Source organism: Mytilus edulis, chromosome 9 (assembly GCF_963676685.1).
Source record: "Mytilus edulis chromosome 9, xbMytEdul2.2, whole genome shotgun sequence".
NCBI lineage: Eukaryota > Metazoa > Mollusca > Bivalvia > Mytilida > Mytilidae > Mytilus > Mytilus edulis.
Genome location: NC_092352.1, coordinates 37,996,721 through 38,009,406, shown reverse-complemented (window position 1 = coordinate 38,009,406; position 12,686 = coordinate 37,996,721). Strand labels below are relative to the sequence as shown.

Sequence of the window (12,686 nt, the reverse complement as noted above, 5' to 3'; positions counted from 1 at the left end):
CGTGGGTGTGCCTTAGCTTTTCGTGGGCTTTTTTTTTTTATAAAATAAACCTGTAAATAAGTACGTCATACCCATAACATTTGTTGTACATTTATAAAACTTCAAAAATATTTGTTAGAAGCTAAAAATAGTCAAAGTTTTGTAGCATCAAGTTCAAAAGGGTCCAAACAGAAAGCCGCTTGACGTCAACCCTGTAAGAGGGTGTTTCAACTTAAACTTTTATACAAATTGAAGATTTACAATTACAATTCAATTCAATTATCGATAGTGAACTCCTAGTATAAGAAAAAAATGTGCAATGACTGCAAGTAAAAAAGGACCAAGTCTAAACATAGAGACCAATGAGCATTCTTCCTTGTACAGCTATAAATAAGAACGATGAATGCATAATACTAATGTGTATATGATAATATATATGTACAGTACTTCTACCATATGGCTATCGGTAACACACAGCCAAGTTCTAGGAAAAGAGCTATCAGATGAATAGAGAATTTAGCTTTTACATCAACGGGCTAGAACGGATGGCGTTTTTGCTCAAAAGGGTAAATCATACAGAACTAGAGCGTGATATTCTTTGGCATTACAACTGACAGTTTTTTTGGGTCTCTTTTACTAATTGGTTTGCAAAACTATCCACTGCATTCACCAATCGTATCAATTGCTACATGTACCACCGCACAATAGTTATTGATAAAATACATTATACATGAAAAAATTTCACCTACATCAAACACAATAACATATTTTTCTATATGCTTACCTTAGCTACTTGGAGCGGGAAACTTTCACCACCAAACAACCGAAATCCCCATGGGCTACCACCTGTAAGTGTGACGTTAAACTGGTTTCCACTGCCCATGTTTATCCCCAGGAATCAGTAAGTGTTTTTAAATGTTTATTTACACATCCATTTCATCTGGTGTATCCTGGTAGCGGCAGATATTGGTAGCCCTGTAAAACAAATTCAGATACGTGCTAACAGTTATGTTTACATTATATTCCTAGTGATTGCGCCTGATGTTTTCAAGGCGACAGAAATTGCTACCTAACTGCGGAAGAAATACGTCTGTTAATCTTAGTCAGATTTTAGTACAGAGAATTGATTATGACAAGTAGTTATCTAAATCAAATGAAAGGCGAAAAGTAGCAAATAAAAGCAATTTGTCTTTGGGTGCATGAAGGTGTTATAAGGAGTAAGGTGACTAAGATATTTAAGTGGAGATAACAAAAGAGTGTGTCAGAAAACTAATGCAAAAACGGACAAATATTTGATTTCTTAGCATTATACTTTTTAACGTTATAAGAATAGACAATACTTTTTATAACAAAATTGTGAAATAACACCAAATTTCGCTTATAGTTCGCAGAGAATGAAAACAACAAATAATATATATTTCGTATTTTAACTTGATAGTGTCACTGCGGTTTTCAACGATTGACCGCCGTATATTTTTCTTCAATCTTTGTCGATAAGCAATACATGTCTGTGAGTAAATACGGATTCTTCTACTTGAAATATCAAAATGAGTTTCTCAGTTTATACATGTAATAGGAGTAAATAGACAATAATAGTGCATTGACTTGACATATCTACGATATAAGGATGAGGCTTAGAAACGGGGAAATGCGAGGCTGTGCCGAGCATTTTCCCCGTTTCGGGCCGAATCCTTATATCGTTGATATGTCAAGTCAATGAACTATTATTGTCTTTATACTGCAATCTAAAAAAACATTTTCAATTGTTGTTTATTGTGTTAATGTTATTTATTTGATTTAAATATTGGGAAAAATCCCCCTTTAAAAAGGCCTCATATCACACAGACGGAGAAATATAAAACACGATGAAATGTACATCATTACCGCAATCAATGATGAACGAATTCGTTGCAGACTAAAATATCATCAATAAACATAAAACATAATGATTTATAGGTTGCAAACAAAAAAATATTAATAAGTGAAATATGTTTTCCCAAAAATTGCAAACGAAACAAGTTTGAGTCGTTAAACGCATCGTTGTTTACATTGGAAACAAGAACAGGTTGAAGAGGTCGTATGAATAATTAAATATAATTTCGACAATTTCTATTTTTAAAAATATTCATGAGGAAAAGTGATATCAGGTCAGTGACCGTATATGGCATAGAAATATACAGTCAACGCATTTTGACTGCTCAAATAGAACGAGTGCAGTATAATATCAGATTATTACATGGCATTTTTCATATCGCATGTATTATCAGCCCTAGGTTCAATATCAGCCCAAGAGCCGCAAGGCTCGAGGGCTGATATTAACCGAGGGCTGATAATACATGCGATATGAAAAATGACATGTTATGATCTTTTTATCATATGCTTCAACAGTAGAGAAAAATAACAGATTCATATATTGATCCTTTTACGTGGTTCCCGAAGTTTAAAGAGTAAAAAAGTTCACGGCCGTCGGACCCAAAATTTGATACATTCAATATGAAATCTTTCTATCATATGCCTCAACAGAGAGAGAGAAAAAAACATTTTAATATGGACGAATCTACAAAAAAATAATTCAACAATACACATAATGATCATTGTTTGGAAAAGTCAACTTTTTAAAGAAACCTTCTAAATTATGTTTCAGAAAAACTTTAAAAAATGCATTTATTAAATAATTTGTTTGGTTTGGTTTTTTTTTTTATTATTATTTTAAACAATATACTTTCCAGTATGCAAGTAATTGTTTTGTACACTACTTTGTAATGTTTTTCACTGAAAACGTAGCACTGAGGTGTATTTTCCGGAATTGGCCGAGTATTACCGGAATGCCATGTGATAACGTTACGGAAAGGCATGTGATAACAATCGAAGCATGTGATAAACTTTTCATATCAGCCCGCTAAGCACCAATTAAAAAAATATGGAATTTACGTCAATTTAATGCTATTATCGTACGGTAAAATTTATATGTTATTTAGTCTAAGTATATGATAAAAGACATTATTATCATTGTCTTAAATAGCAGCATTAAAGAAATCATAAAAAGTCCAAGTAATTTCCATAATGTAATTGAAATCAAAATCAAGACATATAATTTAGATCAAAGAAATCATTTATTTGATAATTCCAGGAGTCATACATCCAGGTATTCGCTTTATTGCTACACATATCTGGAATGAGCTGCCTATAATAAACGAATTTAGACGAAGCAGTAATGTCATGAGACATATATCTTTATGAACTATTTTACAGTAAGCAGTGAATTAAAAATCTAATTAAAATAAAAAACGGTGTTGGAATAAAATCAAGAATATACTGCAAAAAAAAATTATACATGACTTTGTACTAGGACGGCTTTTGCAATTGAACATAACAGGGCTTAATTATTGCTTACGTAATATATACCAGAGAGGGCAACAAGGTTCTGATCATAACGTCACCTTAGATCATAGATAAATACAATCAGCTCAGTGGTTAATGCATTACAACCCCTGTGTTATATCAGATAACACACAAGAGCAAAGTTCTCACTCTCAAATGATTTCTTATTAGAAACATCTATTCACAAATATTGCAATTATATCGTTTTAACACCTGGTTATGAAGAACATTAGAGAATATAAAGTCGATGGAACTTCATAGAAAAATGTATAACAAAAGACACAGAACCAATTCTTCCTGTATTTGTTATGAAAAAAATTCTACTTGAATTTGAATATAAAAGAGTTTACAAATCATGACCTTAACACGTTTTCTCAACAAATTAGCGATAGCAATTCAGCACTGCATGTTGCTGTTGATGATATTTTGATGCAATATAGATTGCAAAATTTTGCAACGAAGAACGTCACAACTCAAAAAGACATAATGTATGTATAAGAAAGACAATATATAATAACTCTACATCAACTATACTTTTTCGACGGTTCTTACACTTTTTTTGTAAAAATACTAAAATTTGATAAGATTTGTCAACATTGCGGTTTTTGCTATCTTCAGGCATTTATGATCATCTTGAGCATCATGTTGTTATGAAATAAAGTGTCATATTAAAAGAACTTCGTAAGGTAAGTTGTGACATTGGGAGGTAAAGATTAAAAGACCTTTCGAAAATGGGCTCCTCGATAAGTAAATTCAGGGGAATTTGGCCCTATCAAAATATATTAAGGAATTCCCTCTCCAAAACATTGATCGTGCAATGTATTCAGAAGTATGTAAACAATTTCCTTTTCAGTTAAGAAATATGATTCGCTCGTGCATATGTTTGATCCCTTATCCAGCTTTGGCAAAACTTATGGTCTTTTTCGTTTAAATGAGTTCTTCAGCACAAGTATGGAACTCACTTCCTAATGAGGCTAGACTCATGACTTTTTTTGACCAGTTTAGGAATTATATAAATTCCTGGTGTGGGATCAAAAATGTTACTGCAGTTCGTGTCGTTTCCACCCAGTGCTGTCTCAAAGCTGAAATTTCTTTCTTTCTTTTTATAATGGCCTTTTGCTCTGCTTTTTATGCATTTTTTTATGCATTTTTTTTAATATATCTGCCATTAAATGCTAGTGCTTATATTTATTTATTTATTGTTTTTAGTCTGTTATATTTTATGATCCCATGTGATTTGCTGATTCCCCGTTTCAATGCACATAGAGGCACTTGCCACATGAACTTTGACTCTGGAGGCTCACAAATCAAATAGATTTGCTTTCATTATATTGCATGTTTTTTTAGTTTTATTTGGTAGTATTTGCATGATGCTGCATGTTTTTTATGTGATAGTCGGTTAAAGAGCTCACCAGAGCTCATGTTTTCTCTGTTATTATGTATATATATGCCGACTCTAAATAAAATTTACTTACTTACTTACTTCAACATTTTTTTGTATTATGTTTAGGATTTTCGAATATTCATATGCATAGGTCCAAATCATCACCGCACATACCTTAATATCTGGTGCAGTAAAACTCGTATCGTTAATGTTATTGTATTTTCAACTTTGAGGTAGACCATGCAGATGAGACCATGAGACGATTTCAATGGAGCATTCAAATTTGCCAAAAATAAGCACAAAAATGTTTAAACATATCCGCTATGGTAAAACGTAGCTTTGAGGCCCTTTTAAGAACTGAATTTACTAAAAAGATTATATACATGATCGACCAACCGAGTTTTGAGTAAGTCTATTAATGACCATTTGAAAGTCTTTGCTGCGATATAACGAACACAATAGTAGCAAATGAAGCAAAGTTACATAGCCAAATTAGTGTTAAAATACTTCTTTTGTGAAAATTATACAGATGAAAGTAATGCCAGTTAACAAACAATATTTCTAGATCATGTTTCTAGATATACAAAGGCCAATTGTCTTCAAGTATATTACAAACACATATATCTCTTTGCTTTTAAGTCTTGCCAACTTCGATGACTGGCAGATTATCAGATATGTTTATATATAATTGTTAAACCATCTTGATGTCTGCAGAAAATATCAGTTGTGTTTATTTTGTTCAAGGTTAGAAACTTAAGTTTGCGACGCAACTATAAACATTTATTACAGTGTCATTCATCTTGAATACTGGTATATTGGTAGAATTACGAATTAATGGGACAAAGGGTATGTGGACATCCAATGCCACGCGTTTGTGGCAATACACATTTGCATATTTGGCCAAATGAGTCTAAATCACTTTTTTCAATATGTTTACATAATAAAATGCCTGTACCAAGTCAGGAATATGACAGTAAATTGTTATCCATTCGTTTGATTAGTTTGTGCTTTTGAAATTGCCTTTTGGTAAGGGACTTTCCTTTATCAATTTTCCTTGGAGTTCGGTATTTTTGTGATTCTACTTTTTACCCCTCTAAAACGTCTTCATCAACTACTTTGGCCACGGTATTATTTTACAATTTCGTTTAAGGAACCGTCGATCTTCTTTTACATATAATGTATGCAAATATCATTTAAAAGCTGTATGACATAAAATTGAGACTGGACACCGGGAACGTGTCAACGAGACAACAACCCGACCAAAAAGCAGAATGCCGACAAGGCCACCAATGGGCCTTCAACATTACGAGAAAAATTCCACACTCAGAGGCGGGCATCAGCTTTGCCCCATAAACAAAAATGTGCATTAGTCAAGTTCAGCGATTAAGAACGTCAAACTTAACTCCGACACATACATGTACAAATGAACCAAAATTAAAAAAAAATCATATAAGAGTAACAAACGTAAGAGACCAGGCTCAAACATGCGGCGGGTTAAACATGTTCTGTGACATATCAGCCCCCCCCTTTATACCTCTAGTCAATGTAGACTAAACAAACACACAGCAATGTTTATGACGTAAAAGAGTGACGAAAGATACCAAAAGATACCAAAGTGACGCATGAAAGAGGACGCAAACATTTTTTTTTTATAACAGTTAGAATGAAACAGAAAGATAGTTTGAAAAATGTGGTTAAAACGGTCCATATCACCTCTTCGTCTATCGCATGCACATCGTTGACTTTCAATTCGACTTTTTTTAACCTTTAATTAGAATCTAGATGTTACAGTAGACATATTTTATTGCATGTAAGATGCCAAACTCTTTAACATTTTGATAAGTGTACTCTATTATTACTGATTGAAGGATAAAACGAGATAATATCATCTTAAATTGACGTAGCACTTACGTAACAACGAGGTTACACCTAAAGAACATAAATTATACTGTTACTCTGGTGGCTCATAACTTAAAGTAAAACCATGCATAACATAGGGGCACTTTTGTGTACATTAATTAACTATTTCTATATTGGCCCTGGAGAATCAAAATATGAGTACAATCACAATGCTTATCAAAGTCTAGGGCTATACTGTCGATTCGATGTACTTTGGTTTGTGATTATTTCCCAGAAACATTGGACGCCAGTGATCCCTTTCTTTTTCTGTTTCATTCCCAAGTTTTGATTTTGATCCAAGTAGTTCAGTTGAACCTCTTCTACACTTTCTTCGTCTTGCAGTAAATTTTTCTAGATGTGGAATCACTGATTTATATAAAGATAATCTTAATCGGATTGCTTCGTCTAAAGTATAAAGATGATCTAAATAGGATAAAACGGTGATGAACCGTCGAGTAAGGTCATAATTGAAATAAAAAGTAACTGTCATTGTATATACATGTATGATCAAATTTGAACAATCGTGATAATCGTTTTGTCGAATTTACGTAAAGGGTCACGTCGAATCGGAATTAAAGCTGCTTTAGAACAGAAAATATTTGGGAAAGGACAGGTTACATTGCAAACATCTGAATAGTGATATAAAATATACAGTGTTTTTATTCAATTTCAGTTTTATAAATTGAATAATGGAAGAGGTTGTTCTCTGTACAAACGAGTGGCAGGATTTTTTTTATCTTTGCTTTTAGATCATGCATTAAGCAAAGTAATATCTCTCTTTTTTTATTTTATCAATACGCTTCTGATCCAAAAAAGTGATGGAAGAGTTAACAGTTGTCGAAAGGTCAAGCTGTGTATTAATATATATCAATACTAAACATCTTGTTATCAGCACCACGAATTTATAATATTGACCATTATCTGTAACGGCTCAGTGGGATAAAAAGAATTAAACTGTCCATACATTAGTGCGATAATAGCAAAGCATTTATTAAAAAACAATCTGTACAGATTTATTTCAAGATATAATTTTATCAGCACTCAGATGCGATTTCAGGGAAGGAGCCAGGGGCAGCCCCTTATGTAAACTAGTCCACCATCCTTCTTAAGCTTCGCGATAAGTGAACACAACAGGGGTCCAGTTTACCCCTAATGGAGAACTAAGAAAGGAGCTACAAATGTGTTTAATCATAGAGGTTTAATGCATAGAATTTTAACCTGTCCCATTCCAAATGTTGCCTAGTTTGTATCTCCTTTTTAAAATCCGTGATCTGCCACTACATATGGATTTATGAGAATTAAAAATGCATATATAATGTTCTATTATTCTATATATTGTATTGTATTATTTTGTATTTCATTGTATTACATTGTATTTCATTGTATTGCATTGTTTAGTATAAAATTATTGTTTCATTGTATTGCTTGACCCTCATGGGTGTAATTTTGCAATAAAGATATTATCATATAAAGTAATAAGTATATATCAAATTGAAATTAGTAATCGTAGAGTGAAAATGTAGCTTTTGATAGATAGAAAACAAACTTTAAAATTGCCAACTATAAAGTACAAACATGTAGTATCAGCAGAACTTATCATGAATAAAAACTTATAACAACGATAAAATTGTCATTATCTGTAATAAACAGTTCGTTTTTTTCTGTTATTTCTTATAAAACAAATACATTAACCTTGTTTCGTTTATCATCTTCAAATATCAGATATATTAGAAAAAAATCGACATTATGGGATATTTTTTTCAGATATTGCGTGGTTTATCAAAGATCTTGGAGAATTTTACATTTTGCATCTGTTATCCCTGATATTTATCAGAAGGCGAAGAAAGCATAAAAATACTGCTTTGAAACAAAATAATTAGTTAAAATCTGTCTGTTTGCCCATTTCATTCTAACAAAAGCAAATAGAAATCGTTGAAGGTCGCAAACATTGATTTATGCATGACGGGACGTGTACTGCACGGAATCTTGGCAAGCGAACATATGCATGTAACACGACACAAAATTGGCAACTATAACAAGGAAAAGAGATTACGATTCAGTTTAATTTTCAGTAAAACACATTTTGTCAAAAAGAATTTTAATAAACATTTAAAAAAAAATGCACCATTCTCAATCCAGATAACATTTTGTTTACACTGTTGATGTAAAACGACTAAAAGCTTTCAGAATTCGGTCGATCGTTACAGTGCTTTTGTAACTTAAACGATTGGTGACATCTGAACTATTTCTAAATCAAACGTCCCATGAGCTACAAATATCTAAACATTTTGACGATTATTCGATTGTTTTCATGTACATGTATCTGGCTTAATTCGATCATTATCATTGGATTTGGATTAGAATCGTAAGACAGGAGAGACAGGTATAGCAAGAGACGCTTACCATGTAGATACACCTGGTCTCATACCCTATTTCTTTATTGAAATTTGATTTGATTTGACTGTTTTAACATAGACTAACATAGGTTTTCTTACTGTACATCTACCCTAAAAAAAACGGCAATAAAACTCCAACAAAAGAAATTTCTCAATAAAACAGTATATCCCCCAAAATTGCCCAGTATGCTATATTAATACATGAAATGTTATATTATATTTAGGATTGAAAACAAGTTTCAGTGAACTTTAATTATAATCTTATAATTCACAAAATGAAACGATTAATCTCATTTTCATTTTTTTCGTTGCTGTTTTAAGCTCGTTAAACGTCATTAATGATAAATCTTAGAGTACACACGAAATGACAGCATGTGGTATTTTATTTATCAAAGCCTTCCGCAAAAACCAAAATCTTCAAGGGAAAGCAAAACGTAACCGCCTCCAATCTGGGAGCAATCCAATAATACCAATAGTGTGCCTGTAGCATAAGTATTTATCTTATCTCCAATGATTATTATCTGTAATCACTATCAGGTGCTAATGTACTTCACAGATCCACGGACATAATTGGTTCCAGGCGTAACGGTCGAATATCATAAGGTTTTATTGGTGTAATTATCATAATTATAAAACTAGAGGTACTACAGATATCAATAAAACACCTCCAACTAATTTATTGTTCATTAAATAATGTTAATTTAACCCCATTAGTAGACTTCTTACATGTATTATGAATATGATATAACTTAGAAAAACTAGAAAATGCGGAATGAAGGAACTGAAAGAAAATTAAGAAATAAAAACAACTGAATAAGCAAATAAATAAAAACAATAGTGTCTCACGTATGTCAAATTAGTCACAGATATGATATTAAAACAATATCTCATACATGTATTCACTGTTGACATACAGGATATCAGTGTTCTTTAAGTGACTACCAAAGGTGTGACACATCAAGTGAAGACCATGTGCTCACGCTGTCAAATGGAAGTCATTGACATCTTTATAATTTTGTTTTAGCTAATAACAATGTACATGTATACGACAAGGAAAGACGTTCCATTCCCCCCCAAATAGCTTAGATCGGAAGAAAGCCAACTCGATATGTGAAAGAGTCGAACACAGTGAAACCGTCTCAAATTTATCTGTGCTCGATTTGTTTTTACATACCACAGCTTAAAAATTAAAGTTTCAGAAATGACACACACACAACACTGTGGGTGTACCCACACCAAAAAGAGTGTAAGAAGGTCAATTGTGCCAGACAAAGTTGCAATCTTGGTTTTTGGTAATTTGTCTTCAGAAAGTATCATCCAAAAAACGACCCCATCGAAATAGTATAGAGACTAATCTCTGCTAAGATTACTATTGATGTCATCTGTTTAATATATTTATTCAAATTAGAAATAAATCAGATGCAATGCACGAGACTACAATTATGTAACAATTTATTCATCAGGTGGTATAGAGGTGAAAAGTGCATGAACACAGATTTAATTCACGTGCAATAACACTTCAAATGTTACCAAGTTTATTTTGTTGATTTATCAAAAGCGTGTATAAAAGTTGCATTTTATATAAGAAGAACAAGGAGAGAAACTAAAAAGGGCACTTACCACTGCCTTCAAGGTAAAATTCCGACCTCTACAACGTCACGAAAGAACTTCCACTGAATCTATAATATATGTAGATATATGATATCTGGCAACATGCAGAGTAGAGAATATTGAATGCACGTGTATTTCTGATGAGGTGATCTAATAGTGTTTACACGACAGCCCGTTAGGGAGTATATGATAATCTTTGCTGAAAATTTGTCTGATTTAATACTTAAGAGAAAGTTAACCAATCAAAATTCAGATTGATGTTTTGGAATTTGAAACCAGCTATCGATTCAAGTGAAATGTAAACACGTTTTCGTAGGAAAACAAGATAAAAAAAATAATGTGTTTTCAAGTGCTTTGGTTGATTAGAAAAAAATTCTTCATATCAGAATAAATGTTGACGTTATCAAAACATAGACTGATGCGCGGTGGCCAAGTTTATTGGAAAACTGTCAGATTTCTTTGTAGAATATACTTTTTTTTATATAGACAAAAAAATAAACAAAAACATGTAGCTTCAACGGTTATTAGAACATAAGTTTATGATGACGTTTGCAATTAAATGTCTACAGCTCCTTGTCTGATATATCTATCTTCATGACGTCATTGGTTCAGATCTTGTAACCCGAATTTTTCCAGGTCATCTATTGTAACACAAACAAGCTAGGAATTGTAGTTTGAAACTCTCCTTTTTTATGATTAGACTAACGGAACTCGTATTCTTTCTTTATGTAATGTGCATTAATCTTAAAAATGCCAATTACGTCATAAGCTCCAAATATTAAGAATCCGTGTCGTAAATGAAACATATGGTACGTCTGCGACTTTCGTGATGTAATATCAGAACTCTTAAAGGTACAAACACATGTGTAACTATCAATTTTCTTACATACGATTGTATATTGCGGAATTTATAAACATTTCGATCAAGCCGTTTTTAATTCATCTGAATCCCAAGAAGTTTTCAATGCTGTGTTTGATTTAATGCAATATTGATTGAAAACAGTTTAACAGTATCAATATATACCGCCAATTTAGCACAGATGCTTAAATAGTCATTCTTTCAGTTTAAATAGTAGTCTGATATTCAAACTGATAGTGGAAACACGCATACATCTGCGTTTTTCAAAAACTGAAATCAAATGGAGCAAGCCATTTAGGAATTGTAATCATATAATATTTGAAAAAAAGTGTTAAAACAGGCGTTTAAAAAAAATGAAGTTAATTTACTGCAATTCAAAGGTAAACAGACGCGAAACATATAGTTAAAAATTGAAAATGGAAATGGGGTATGTGTCAAAGAGACAACAAACCGACCATAGAACAGACAACAGCAAAAGGTCACCAACAGGTCTTCAATGCAGCGAGAAATTCCAGCACCCGGAGGCGTCCTCCAGCTGGCCCCTAAACAAATATATATATGATAAAATTGTGAAAGGAAATGGGGAATGTGTCAACTAGTTCAGTGATAATGAACGCCATACTAAACTCCAAATTGTACACAAGAAACTAAAATTAAAAATAAAATAATACAAGACTAACAAAGGCCAGAGGCTCCTGACTTGGGACAGGCGCAAAAATGCGGCGGGGTTAAACATGTTTATGAGATCTCAACCCCCCCCCTATACCTCTAGCCAATATAAAAAAGTAAACGTTTATATGATTTTTCACCGGTTATTTAGATGGCTGAGTACTGCGGGAAGGTGGCTGCCAACAGTTTCCATGCAATAGCTTATGAATCGTAAACATATTCAACCAATGCTTAACATTTCAATATGTAACAAGTCTGTTCCATGTTATAATCAATGAACTGTATACATATTCAACCAATGCTTTAAATTTCAATATGTAACAAATCTATTACATGCAATAATTTATGAATCGTACCTACTTGTCTTAACTCTATGCATGGTTTTCAAATTTTAATATGTTGCTACTGATGAAAAAATGGAGGTTAGGTTTGACAATGCTGTTTTTCACTTTTACCATTGACATATACTTTAAATACAGTTTCTGTTCTTCTTCTAAACTAATTATCC

At 32.5% G+C, this 12,686-nt stretch overlaps 1 protein-coding gene across 1 annotated transcript in view; it reads right to left on the bottom strand.

Annotated features, from left to right (window-relative positions):
• The window catches only part of LOC139488280 (uncharacterized), a 32,107-nt gene extending 21,015 nt beyond the window's left edge, over positions 1-11,092 (bottom strand). The window contains exons 1-2 of the mRNA XM_071273782.1: positions 10,660-11,092; positions 764-954 (exon numbers count right to left, since the gene is read on the bottom strand). Of these exons, the coding sequence (XP_071129883.1) occupies positions 764-862 (99 nt within the window). The 5' untranslated portion in view covers positions 863-954; positions 10,660-11,092. The remainder of the gene's footprint in view (positions 1-763; positions 955-10,659) is intronic.
• Between the last annotated feature and the right edge of the window lie 1,594 nt (positions 11,093-12,686).